At 34.3% G+C, this 14,816-nt stretch overlaps 1 protein-coding gene across 1 annotated transcript in view; it reads right to left on the bottom strand.

Moving 5' to 3' along the window:
* The window catches only part of LOC140811618 (uncharacterized), a 45,822-nt gene extending 31,498 nt beyond the window's left edge, over positions 1-14,324 (bottom strand). The window contains exons 1-6 of the mRNA XM_073169616.1: positions 14,037-14,324; positions 13,217-13,744; positions 11,336-12,484; positions 10,886-11,213; positions 633-888; positions 347-545 (exon numbers count right to left, since the gene is read on the bottom strand). Of these exons, the coding sequence (XP_073025717.1) occupies positions 347-545; positions 633-888; positions 10,886-11,213; positions 11,336-12,484; positions 13,217-13,744; positions 14,037-14,129 (2,553 nt within the window). The 5' untranslated portion in view covers positions 14,130-14,324. The remainder of the gene's footprint in view (positions 1-346; positions 546-632; positions 889-10,885; positions 11,214-11,335; positions 12,485-13,216; positions 13,745-14,036) is intronic.
* Between the last annotated feature and the right edge of the window lie 492 nt (positions 14,325-14,816).

The following is a 14,816-nucleotide window of genomic DNA, read 5'->3' as shown; positions in this document are numbered from 1 at the left end:
AATGAATTAAATTAATTATATAAGGCAATAATTTATTTGTGGAATAGATGAAAACGAAAGGAGTGAATAGACTCAAATAAAGTGGAAGGTATAACCATGGGAGCTAGGGGAATAGATAAAATTAATTTCTCAATTGATTTAAATTATTATGATTATAATTTATGCTGGAAGGAATGCAAATTTGATTAGATTTTTACGAGTTCTCGCGTAATAAAAAATTTTGATTAGATTTTGTATATATCTCCCTTGATTGATATCACTATTGGATCAGATAATATAAAATCTGCCAGAATCAACAGTTGAAATTTCTTGTATAAAAAAATGCTGCCTAAGACAAAGTACGTACCTTCCATCTTGTATTTTTAAAAATCATATCATCAAGTTCTTCCAACTCTTTCGTTGCAGTTCTAACAGTTTTGTCAATGTCACGATCATCTTTCCAAGTATAGAAACAATGCCGGCGCTTCGCGTCGACTATCAATGCTTTCCAAACTGATTGGGCTTGACACAAAGTTCTTTCATCTCCTAAGATCCAGAGACAATGACTGGAAGAAATATATAGAACCCACAAGCATCAAATTTTTGAGGTATCATTGAAAATTAAGAGATCAAAATTTTGCGTGATCGCATACCGAGCTCTCGTCAGGGCGACATTAATTCTCTGCAGGTTAGACAAAAAACCAATTGATCCACTTTCATTAGACCTTACAGTTGATATGATAATAATATCTTCTTCTCCACCTTGAAACCCATCAATGGACTTCACCTTAACCTGAAACCTATGGCGGTTTCTGCAGTTCTGTTTAAGCGTTTGATCAATTGCCGCGACTTGCGCAGCATAGGGTGATATCACACCAATGCTTGGTTTCTCTTTTGAGCCACTCCAAGCTATTAATATTAAAACATAAAAGGTTCCAATTTACAAATGAGAATAGTGAGTTAACTCACTGTCCATAATATACTCTTCACGCAAGACTTCATGTCACTTGCTAAAAATCAAAAGATTATAATAATTGTTAGAGTACGTTTTTGGCGAACCAACTTGTAACTTGGGTTTTATTGACTTTTATTTAAAATAATACTTTATAGTTTTATCCAGTTACAACATTTACCTTATTTGTAAATCAATGCAAGCTGAATGGATAAAGCCCTTGAATATATTATAATACCATGAGGTATATCTCGTAATGTAGATCATAAAATTCATTTGAAAGTGTATTATATATTGAAACTCATTCCTAGATAATTTAGCCATTCAAAACAAGGTTAAAGGTGGCTTGAGCCGAGATAACATCTATGATGTAAAAATCATACATCATATTTCATTGGTAAGGACATGAAGATATCTATTCATATAGATGAGTACTTATTGGATGAGGCACTGAACAATTGTCTTTCAGACTTTCCAATTGGTTATCACTTATCGAGTGGATGAGTCTGCAGTTATGGTTGTACATCATTCGTCATTTGACTCGGGATAATATGAAGGTTCTACGTACTAGCACTTGATTCGTTTACCGACTTCACGAGGGTCATCAGGAGGCGATACTTGTTGTAGTTTCGACATATATAGGAGCCGATGCATTGTATCGGGGATTCACTGCTAACCTACGGGTGTTGATATCATATTTCATTTGATAAGTTAATAGTGCAATAAATATTTGGTCAGAGTAAGACATGTGCATTATAGAAAAGTGTTTCCTTAGTTTCACATACGACACCACCATGATTACTCAAAGATATATCACATTGTTATCGAATTCATTTACAACTCCTGATACACCAATGATTGTAGATTCGATCGAGATATATATGTTGAAGAGACCGTACTGTATGCTAACCATAACTTACTGATTATTGCAGACATTGTCAGTGATACCTAGGGGATTATGGGATGATGCTACTAGACACTATTGTCATTATTTGATGGGTATGATCAGAATTATGTTCTAATGTTCTTGGTCAAGAGGTTGATGAAAATAATGTGACTAATTAAGTTAAGCTCGAATAAAGACAAGTGATTTCCTGAATCTCATGAAGTTGTAAACCAATGGCTAGCAATATCTCTGAATCATTGAAAATCACACAAATATTGGATTCTAGCGGTATCTCTGATCCAATAGAATAAAATCTAAACCCGAGAAGGCTAGTTTCAACAAGCTTGCCCTAAATGCAGAAGTTGCAGGTAGCCTACAATAAGCTGATAAGATAATAGTCTCTTATCGAATTACAGGATGTTTACAAGCTTATACTCAGTTATGGTCTGTAATGCAAAGTTCTATCCTCAAAGGCATTGAGAAGCCACTGGTTCACAAACGGAGTGTTTTCGAGTACATAATTCTATACCTGGAGCAGGGGATTCAAATACCCCTAGCACAAGTGTTAAGTCGAGATCATCCCCAGATTAGTCGAATGGAACAAAAATTGAAACTTTAGATCCTTATTTCGAGTCTTCAAGTCAACTCTTAACCTCGGGGATTGAAGAGGGAAATATCAGCCTTAGACCTAATACAGACAAGGGTCAATATAAGGTTGATATTAATGAAAATACTATTTCTCCATTTCAGGTGTATCAACATAACTGGAGAAATTAAAAACAAGAATAGGCATTAACCCAACAACCATCAGAGTTGATGTATCAGGAAAATATCCCAGGGAATGGATGAAACCAAATTTATATCCAAAGGAGGTAAAAGCATGGTATGAATTCGGGGCTCTTGCCTCGGTTTGTACTACATCACCCAGCTTCCCAGAATCTCAGGTTTACCTAAATGGATCCAGGAAGTTCTTCATGAAACATGGGCAAACAATGACTTTTTGTCTAGAGGAGACATTATGGAGTTATACTTTTTCAGTACAACACCAGAACCACAATGAAAAGACTCTCATGAAGCCTTTCAATTTATCAAGCTAAGGAGGCCGAACACAAATGTTTAAAAATTTATCAAAGATCCTCCATCAGAAGAAACACTCCTTGTTGCTTCAATAACTGAAGATGACATCTCTACTAGAAAAATGACATCTCTACTAGAAGAACATGGGGTCTATGGGTCTGTCTAACCGAGATGGCAAAGTCATGTCTCCATTTAAGTTTTATCATAATTCAATAAATGGATCGTTCCTGTTAAATACTATGACAGGAAAAACAACAAGCTTTGCAAAAGAATTATTTGAAAAGAAAAAAATCCTCTGTGGAATAGCAAGCTGCCGGGAAGCAAAGAAACTCGACGAAAATTTTGTAACATAGCTCATGTGGGAAGATGGTCAGAAAATATCTGTCCAGAATGCCAGAACTAAAAGGAGCCAGAGTTTGGCAAGGGCTTTAGATCCAGATCGGACCGGAAGATCTTGTAGAAACAGGACCAAGTGGTGAAAGATCGCAGTCACGTTTTCCTCGGGAACACCAAAAGTCTAAGATTCCCCGACAAAAGTAAGTGGGCACGTGATTTACCCACTGCCCCAAAAAGAAAGGACCACCAATAAAAGATGGAAAATTACAAAAAGACACTGGATTCCTTATCCCCGAAGAAAAGGAAATCTAAGAAATAGACAAAAGACTTGGACCCAATTACACCTATAAATAAAGCTAAAATGGGAATAAGTAAAACTCACAAGACTAATATGGAATTTGGAATCAAGGAAATGTGTGTTTCATATCTCAGGGTTTCCAAGAGACATATTAAAGTAATAAGAGATCAGCTGAATATTTTCCAAGATCTTTATAAAAATTAAAAAAAGAGGAAATGAAATCTCAGGAGATATAATCCAAACACATATCTACTGGTCATACCACGGCTTCTTATCCCTCTCATGTATTATTTACAAATTGAACTAGTTTACTATACACCCTGAGATAGGAAACAAAACAGGGTTGCGCTAGGTGCTGTTAAAGGAATTTGCGTCAGGAACTATATGTTGCGAGTGTGTGGTTAGCTTTTGAGGATCAATCTGTAAAACCCGGTGGATATAACCCGACGATACTCCGGTCAAAAAGATAAATGTTCAATTTATTATACGAAATCATGATGGACCATTTATTTTAAAAAAATATCGATCATGTGATCATGGTATATAGGCTGGAAACCTTGTGTAGATGCATGCCTTTAAATTATATGCCTTTAAGAACAGGCTCGATAGGTAAAACAATGTCACATACCAAAATTATGAGGATTGAAGATATTTTTGGAATTTTAAAAAATTGGGGAGCTCAAACAACGATATGAAGGGATGGGGAGTAAGAAAAAAGTTGAGTTTGGAGATATGGATTTATTGCAAGTTTGTCCTTGGATTATTGACTAATGGTGTATTCAAATTATTAATTTATTTTTAATTATTGCAGTTATTGATAAGTTTACAACACACATGATTTAAGTGATAATATTTGATATTATTTTATAATATATGATATTATATGATATAAAGATGATCAAAAGTCGTGGCCAATTTATTAGCTATATGTTATGAAATTTTATATTGTTGTGTTTAATTATTTGATAATCATTAACGTGGGCTTGTTTTTGGCATGTCTCACATCTTAAATTTATATCCTAATGTGCCCTAGAAATTTTAAATATTATATTTAGTAGGGTTTCAAGATTTGAATATGGTGGGTCCAGATCATCAAGAGATATGAATATCGAAAACATGTAAAATACTTGAAGCTTTTATAATATTGCATTTGCATCCCTGTATTTAGGTGTTGGACTTGGGACCCATTTATGGCTCTCACAGATCACATAGCTTTCGGTTATCGATCAAATTTTATTATTTTCATGTTATATATAATAAACAATCAGTATGTGCATTATTATTATAATAACAAGAGTTGCATGGATTAGGAAAACATACAAACAAACATGATATGAGATTTTAAATTAATGATGTGAAACATTTCAATTAAAATCCCTCATTTTGGAAAAGATTCAAAATTTATATGCCCATAAAAACAGAAATTAAAGTAAAGCTTGATTTTTTTGGTATGATGAACATTATCCAAGTGACTCTCTAGATCATATTATTGGGGAAGCTTGTACGCTGGAAAAATGTGACTTTCACTGACATACTTGATGTGAATAACGTGGAATTCCCACGACTTCGGCTCATATTATTGGGGACGGGGTGGTCTCATGACGTCCATTTACGAAGATTTGACATTGATGGTTCGAGCTATATAAGTGAAGAAAAACATCATCATATTATTGAGCCTTTATCAAATAAGGGAATAATTACGTGAGGGTTGAAAGGGGTTGTATTGAGCTCTGTATTTTTGAAATAATGATTAATTGATATTATTCATAATTATAATCTATTAATTGGGTCTTACGTAATCACTAAGGAAATATGATTTCCTGTTTTTATCAAAGGATGGTGAAAATGTCAAGATAGCGGGAGATAATTTATAAAAAATCCATATTTTATGTATTATAAAATATTTTAAAATAGATGACAATGATTATTAGTTTTCATATTCAGTATATTTGCGATTTCGTAATGCAATACATTATCCACAATAATCGATCAACACAAGATAATAGGACCAAGCTATCAAGATTGGCTAAAGAATTAAAATATTGTTCTGCTATCGGAAAAGAGATGACATACACACTTATTAGGTCTCTTCCAAAAGAGGTACCTGAAATGTCAGTCTTGCTGAAGTAGAAAAGCTTGAGAAATAGTTGGACCATAATTTACAAGCTACGTGTAATATGCTCGCTTCTATGTCAAATGAACTACAAAAGAAGTTTGAGGAAATAATGAATGTTTTTAACATTCGAATGCACATGAAAGAGTTTTATGGTGCTCAAACTTGTAAAGTGAGGTACACTACTATCAAGAAGAACATGATTACATACATGCAAGATGGGGCCTCAGCCCATGAGCATGGTGGACGGACATATGATTGTGCTTATTGAGAAGGTGATGAGCCTGGAATTGGTGATTCCAAACGAGTTCCATGATGACATCATCTTGTTGTTACTCATTTCCTCAATTGACGGGATTGTGGTGAACTTTGATATGAATAATATAAAGGATAATCTTGAAAAGCTAGTCAATATTCTTATGATCGAGGCTACCGTAGATAAGGAAAAAATTGTTTTCTTAGTGGGATCATCATGTGGGACTAAAAAATGAACACAAGGGAAGGAAAGAACCCTTTTGTCCCTTCAAAAAAAGCCCAATAAGAATTATACTCTGACGAATTATTAAAGGGTACAATGTTTTTTGTCATTGCAAGAAGTTTGAACATTGGAAAGTATCTAGACTAGAGGTGGTCTGACAATAGCTAGATTTCAAAAAATATGATGATATTTTATTAAACAATGTCTAAATTAATTCAACAAAAAAAAAAAACAAGATAGTATAAACCAATTACACTTATGACACGCTAGACTATGACATATTTCCTAAAGAATTATGCACAAGTTAGTGGGAGAGGGCATATTTGATTTATAAGACATAAACTCTCTTAACACATGTAAGTCATGTGTGAAAGAAAAAATGACCAAAGCTCATTTCCTAGGAAAATTGGAATGCACACATGACCTATTCGATTTTATCCATATATATGTGTGTGGCTCGCTAAGTGTTAGCACCAAATATGGACAATCTTAATTTATTACCTTTGCTAATGGCTATTCGAAGTACGAGTATATGTATTTAATTAAATACAAGTCTGAATTCTTTGAAAAGTTTTGAGAATTCAGAGCATAAGTAGATATACAATTTGGAAAAAGTATTAAAAAACTTCGATCTGGACAATATGGAGAATACATAAGTACTGAATTTCAAGACTATCTTAAAGAGAATGAGATTCTCTCATTGTGGACTCCTTATGCCACACCACATTAGAATGGTGTTTCAGAACGCCGCAATTGAACTTTGATGTACATGGTTCGATCTATTTGAGATTCACTGAATTTTCTTCATCTTTTTGGAGATTTGAGCTAGAAATTGCAACAATGTTGTTGAATAATGTCCATAAAAAGGCAGTTGATAAAACACCATAAGATATATGGATGAGAAAGCCTCTCAAATATTATTTCCTAAGAATATGAGAATATCCTACTTATGTGGAGAAGGCAGTGAGAGATAAATTTGATAGAAGAATCAATTTGTGCTATTTTGTAGGATATACAATGTACTCTGTTGGATATTTTTCTATTATCTCAAAGAAATAAAAGTGTTTGTTTCAAGAATTGTCACTTTCTTGGAAAATGAGTTTCTATTAGATAGAAAATGGTGGATGATATACCTAGATGAAATTCGAGAAACACCAATTTCTGAAATAATAGAAACCATGCCCCAACAACTAGTCGAAGAAATACATGCTCCTAGGAGATCTGAAAGAATCTCAAGTTAATCAATAAAATGAGCATGCTTCTTGAAGAGGGCCAAGATGAGCTCATTCCTAGATGTGATCCAAGAAAATTCAAAGAAGAAATATCTGATGTTGATTTATCCAAATGGCTTGAAGCCATGTAGTCCAAGATGGACTCCATGTATTGGAACCAAGTATAGTCTTTGGTAGCTCCACCTGAGGGAATAATTTTCATATGATGCAAATGGATTATAAAAAAAACTCAAATGGATGTGAAGGTAGCGACCTTCAAGGCTAGGCTAGTAACAAAAAGATATACTCAAAGACAAGAAATTGACTATAATGAAACATTTTTTTCCAATCGCAATGTTTAAGTCCATTAAAATATAGCTAACAATAGTAACATGATATGAGTACAAAATATGACATATGAGTGTGAAGACAGTGTTCCATAATGGTGAAATTAAGGAAGAGATTTGCAGGTCTCAGCCTGAAGGAATCACATCAGTAGAAAGTGAGCATAAAGTACGCAAAATTCAGAAATCTATTTATAGATTTAAAACAGACATCGAGGAGTTGGAATCTCAAATTTGATAACACTATCACAGTGTTCGATTTTGTTAAGAAGTCTGAGGAATGTACAAGAATGTTAATGGGAGTGCAATGACATTCTTAGTATTTTATATTGATGACATGCTACTCATTGTGAATGATATTAGAATGTTGCAATCAACTAAAATATGGTTGGCCAGTAAATTATTCATGAAGGATATAGTGAAAAATCCTATGTATTAGGACTACAGATTTATAGAGATAGATCAAAGAGAATGTTAGGGCTTACCCATTCGGCATATATCGATATCATACTAAAAAGATTCTCTATGGAGGAGTCCAAGAGAGGATATCTTTCAATATGTAATGGCGTGACTCTATCTATGTCTATGTGACCTAGGATTGATGAGGAGATATAAACCATGACACAATTGGTAGTATTATGTATGATATGATATCTACTCGATCTGATATAGCCTTGGCACTAAGTGTTGCAACCAGATATCAATTGAACCCATGTCCATTGCATTGAAAAGCCATGACGGATATTCTAAAGTAATTGAGAAGGACTAAGAATTTGTTCATAGTCTACGGGGTGGATAAATAAAATCGGAAGCTTACACTAACTCTAGCTTCCAATTAGATATGGATGCTTCAAAATCAACCACTGGATTTGTATTGACGCTCAATGGTAGTACTGTCTCTTGGAAAAGTTCCAAACAAGACATCAAAGCAGATTCAATCACTGAGATCGAATACATAGCTGCATCATTTGCAAGAAAAGATGGTGCTTGAATGAAGAATTTCATCCAATAGTTGGGTGTCATTCCTAACAGATCTGATCCAGTCTCGATACACTGCGACAACACCAGTGTCGATGCTTAATAAAAGGAACCGATGTCTGACCAACAATCCAAATATATACTAAGGAAGTTACACATCATCTGGGAGATAGGAAGATGAGACATATCAGTAGAGGGAGTCAACTCTGCAAATAACATTGTTGATCCACATACGAAGTCCCAGCCAGGACTATTTGAGAAGTATCGTGAAACAATGAGTTTGAGATATATGGGTAGTTAACTATAGAGTAAGTGGGAGATTGTTAGATAATGTGCCCAGCGAGCCAACTTGTAACTTGGGTTTTATTGAATTTTATGTAAAAACAATATCTATTTTAATAATATTTTTCGGTTTTTATCCAATTATGACATTTACTTAACTCGATACTAGTATATACGATATAAATGTTATGTTTCTCTGATAAGCGCATAAAGATGTCCATCCATACAGATGCGTGCTCATTGGATAAGGCATTGCCCTATCTCGGGCTTTCCAAATTGTTGTCATTTATAAATTAGATTAGTCCAGGGTTATGGTTGTAAATGATTAGTTATTTGACCCAGAGAAACATCAAGGCTCTACGCAATAGCACTGCATTGTCATCGGTGGTGAGATTGTATGTAGATTTGACATATGTAGGAGCCGATGCATTGTAGTCGGAGATTCACCGTTCACCTACATTGTGCATATCCTACGTGATCTGATGAGTTAATAGTGCAATGAATATCTGGCTAGAGTAAGACATGTGCATTATAGTAAGATATTTCCTTAGTAGCACATACGATGCCACTATACATCACATCGTTTTCGAACTCATTTGCAACTCTCGATATACCAATTGTTGCAAATTCGACTGAGATATATGTGTTAAGATGTTGTGAAAGTTAGATCGACTGTTAAATTTGTAAGAAGAGTGAAACTGCTTAATTTAGTGAAAGTGTTTCAAAATAGGGAGCTTCCAAAAATGAGCTATTGGAAAAATTCACTTTTCAGTACAATAACGAGATTTGTACTCTCATCACATCAATGTTGTCTGATCGTCGATCAAGTTAATAATGAAATCATAATTATTTAATTAGTAAATTTAGAATATGTTAATTAAATATTAATTAGTAGTTTCAACTACTATGTTAAATTCCAATAAAATATTCTAGAAAGGTCTATAATTAATTAATTAAACAATAGTTATTTAATTATTTCACGTATTGTGAAAAACTGAAAAAAAACTAGATGAGATTATGACTCATCATGGATTACTCTATAGGATTGGAGAATCATAATACAACTCTAAATAATAGGGGTTCAAGTTAAATAATGAAACATAGTGGAGATTTTTGACAAGGTGAAAATTTCTAATAAGAATCTCATTAGGATTCAATCTGAAGAGTTTCATTATGATTCTAATTTAGAATCCTCGTATGATTCTAACTTAGTCCATAAAAATTAAAATTATGACAATGCATGTCATATTAAGATGCTAGACTTTTTTTTTTCTTTTTTCACAACTCTCAAAATCGGCCCTTCCCTTTTCAAAGTAACTCTTGGCCGATCACTTCCACACAACCACTGACCCGCCGTGGTTCCAGCGTTTCCGGCAATCTCATCTCAACGAAAATTTCTTCTATGTTTTCTAGTATGAATTAGAAGATAAATCCAATTTTTCAATCTTGGACCTAATTCGGATATGGAAAAATGATGATTAATCTAGTAGATCATTCGTACAGATTTATAAGAGGACTACTATCTTAGCTTAAAATTCAAAATAATTTGGTGTCAAGTGTCTTAAAATGCAAAGACAACAACTTTAAATATCCTATGCAGTTATTTGAATCATTCGAGACCTAAGAATATTTTGATTGTCAAAACTAAAATTTACTTAAAATTTTTAAACTTATGCGAACTCTTGGGCGCGAAAAAACCATACACCAACTATAATAAGCTAGAGTTCATATGGTTAAATAATTTAGACCAACGCATGCATGTTTTGAACTGACACCAAGTCACTGTGGGAATTAGATTATTTGGAAGGTCTGTTTATTTTTTCTTCAAGTTGATAGATTTGAAATCCTACGAAAGGGCCTCTAATCTCTTTCAAAATCAAAGCAGATTACTTAACATGCCAACAGATTGCTCCGAAGGTGAAAGACATCAAATATTTGCTGATAAACATACCTTGGAAGAGTTTTTGCAAAATTTTCAATACCACTTCTACCTCAACCATGTTTCTTTTACTGTGTCCAACGTGATTCACCTGTTCCTTTCCTCCAAGTATATTTATGAAAGAATAGGGACCAAACATTCTCCCTGGAAGATAGCACCTTTGATAGCTTTCATTCTGGACACTAGGTGCATCTGATATTTGGTTGTCATAGAAATTTGAATTCGGAAACTGGCTTATTGATGGATGCATTCTGTACTGTATATTAAGGAGATGCGTAGATTGACCTAGTGAGCTCAACCTTTCAAATAAACTTTTTCCAAATCCAGCTTCTTCAGATATCTATAAATTTAAAGAAAATATGTTAATCCAACAAACCATTAGAGGAAATAAGTAAAAGAAACAAACCAGTTGATATAATCTTTCCTATGTATGAGTTACCAACTTTACAAGGATATACTAACCTTGCTATGCATTAGTGCTGGTAGTTGCAATTGATCGCCAACCAGAATTGCGTGCCTCACATTTCGAATCTGAAGAGCTATAACTGATTCACTCTCTTTCACCTGAGCAGCTTCATCGATGACCACTACATTAAGTGGTTCCATATTCACTTCGTGTAGCCTGTATGAGGATGAAGTGGTGCAAAATAATAAAGAAGCCTTCTGGAAACAGAAGTCCGAAATCTTTCTTTTGCTCTTCACAGGTGGAAGGCTGAGTTTTGTGAGAGAAGACTGAATAGATCTTAGAGCAGATAAACACTCATTTCTCAAATGCTCGAAGGATGAGTGAGGACAAACCATTTCCTGACTTAAAAGTAAAACCTCCAATTCATCAGATGTCAAGCTGTATTCAAACAAAGTTTCAATAGAGTCAAGAAGGGACATAAGTTGGACTGCGTCCTGAAACTTCTGCCCAAGAATCCTTGGTAAATGAGTGACAAATGCTAACAAGGATTCTCTGAGTGGATGTGCTAAGTGTTTAAACCGATCTCTGACATACTCCAAACTTGTTTTGAACTCAGATTGCTGAATTTCAGCTTCATGATTTTCTTTGACTTTGCTTAGCTCGTTAGCAACATATGTATTATACTGAGAAACATAATCTTCAAGAAAATCAAGCATGGAACTGATCCAGTGCTTCAAACCAGTTAATGGTACCAAACATTCTACAAGCTTATTAACACGATAATCAAGGAAAATTTCCTCAATGTCAGAGCCAACTTTCAGACGGTCCTTATTCCCAAAGATGAGCATGTCTCCTAAAGGACAAGATAAAAACATCTCATGTTCATCTTGAAATGAATCTCTCAATAAGCTTGTCACTCTAGAAGCTAGTTCCGTGATTGCCACATTTGTTGGGGCACAAATGAGGGTTCTTATTTTCATTCTCAAGAGATTATAAAGCAAAACACTCAAGGTTTTCGTCTTTCCAGTCCCGGGTGGACCCCATATGAGTTCTACAGAAGTCCTGTGGTTACATCCAGTTCTAACTAGAGAAGCCAAAACTGCTTTGTTTTGTGATTCGTTCAACGGGGATGATATGGTTGATTCACAGATTACCTTCATTTGACTACGGAAATTGACTGGGCAGGACTCGCAATTGTCCTCATCCTGTTCCACACATACACATGTACAAATTTAAAGCAATTCGATTTTAAAAGAAGCAGAATTTCTCATCAAACAGCACCCACATGGACACATGAAAATTTGTGCTAAAATGAAAAATCCACATCCCAGAGGCAAAAATTGAACAACACATTGTTCAAGTAAGCACTTTGTATAAACCTTCAGAGTTCTTCTTTCAAATTTAAATCCACGTTTTACAAATAGTGTTGTGATTCAATCCTCCAAGAATGTTCAGTCCTTTCCACGAACAGTATTGGATCAAGAATGTGCGGACTTCTGTGTGTGCTTCACGAGTTGTATGAAAGATCTCTTGATGATTCAAAAACACAAGTGTAAGAGTAAACTGTACAATGCGACTCTAACCCATGAATTTAATGCCCTGTCAATTAACTGACTTTAACGGCTAATCAATTCAACTAGCTAAACCTCAGCTCCTCGACTCCTATACACAGTGTATCTAATATAGAGAACAGGACCAATCTTCAACAAATAGAATAAAGACAATACTTCAAGATTCGATATGTATATATATATATACATACACACAACGTATTTTCGGCAGTGGAAGAAATTCTTGAAAAATTACAGAAACTAATCAAATAACAGAAACATAGCAGGGGTGATCAGATAGCAAGGACCAGAGCAGTAATGTTGTTCTGACCATATATTTATTTGTTTGCAATGTATTTACCCCTTCAAATCAACAAAGTGACTTACCAACTCAGTCTTGCACAAAACTTTCTCAACAATCCTCATATTTTTACGCATGCGCAATGCATTCCATATTCTTCTGTTTGTTGACAAGTTCGCTAAGAAAACAACATAAAGTGATTTGCTTTGAATCTCTCCAAAATCAATGCCCATCGCAACTTTCACTTTGAAACCAGCTCTGTTCTCACCCTCTGATATACTTTTCACAGATGCAAAGGCGAATTCCAAACCAACATGGCCAAGGTTAGGATCAGATTCAGGTTTTGAATCTGACAGCAGAACAAAGTCACCAGGCAAGGTTCTGTAAGGCTCCCTCCCGCCATCGGTTATCGTGTTTCTCCAGAAATCGACTTCAACCAAATGTAAACATTTTCCATGTCTTAGCTCTGTTAGAGAAGTCACTTCAGCAAACGGAGCTTTGTAAATTGTTTGCATGGCTGAAGCAAGTTCAGCACGGGTTTCTTCCAGTAAGGGGAAGATATAAGAGCCGAGATATTCATCAGCACTTCCAAATGTCTCAGGAATTTCTTCCACCTTAATGGCAAATATAAAATTGTATTTAACAAATGACAAACGAAAATACTACCAAATTTGAAGATTTCCACATCCCTAAAGGGTAAAATTCCAAACATTCAAAATGCTGTGATAAGCTAAATCTATCTCACAATCAATGACATTTAATAGTAACGAACAGAGAAAAGGTACTTAAATCAAATTTCGTATGACTTATGTTGAGTTCTAATTAAAATCAATCATCAAAAAATAAGAATCGATCTTTACTGAATACTTAATGAACAAAATGATGCTTCCAGCAACGATCAAAGACCTGATTTTTGTACAGATTCTTATCTGATATTTCTTTACGAGACCATGAGAGCACCAAGTCAGTGAACTCATCTTTAGATCTCCTTCCCTTCATTGCCGTTTTGCACTCAGAGTTGTACCACCGATGATCACTTTTTTCTTCTATACTTCGAACAAAAACTCCGGAAAACTGAAACGATCAAAGAAAAACCATCTTAAAACTGCTCCATAAATCAAGATTCAATTAAAAGCTTAGTGGAAAGTTTTCCTTGAAGACGAAGGAACGTCGAAAGAACATGCACTCAAATAATGAAATATTATTTATTAAAGACCAAATGCTCTAAAACACAACGGAATAAAGGTGGTCTCGTTTGGTACGACGTAATGTCATCAACAGTAAATGAATAAGTCTTTGGTCAATAAAAAAAGAATAGAGTAATTGTATTATTGTACTATCTATCATAGACGACTTAGGACCATCGACAAAAAGCAACAACATTTGGGAGAAGGAAGAGTTTTAAAAAGGAAAGGCTGCTTTTCATACAACAGGAGGAAAATTATATTTTTGCTTTTTCCATGTATTATTTGTGATTTTGCTTCTTTTTTTTTCCATCAGTTAAATTTTAAGTTTAGTTCTTACTTTTTATTATTATTTTTATTTTGATCTTTTCCAACGTAAGATGTGCTACTATGAGTCGATATGCATGTGAAACTCACAAGTGTGAAATTAATAATTTCGATGAAAAATATTAAAATTGTCGAAAATTAAAAAAGACTAGTAAAACTAAATTTTGATAATATA

Source organism: Primulina eburnea, chromosome 14, assembly GCF_022965805.1.
Source record: "Primulina eburnea isolate SZY01 chromosome 14, ASM2296580v1, whole genome shotgun sequence".
NCBI classification, from domain to species: domain Eukaryota; kingdom Viridiplantae; phylum Streptophyta; class Magnoliopsida; order Lamiales; family Gesneriaceae; genus Primulina; species Primulina eburnea.
This window is presented reverse-complemented; position numbering and strand designations above follow the sequence as displayed.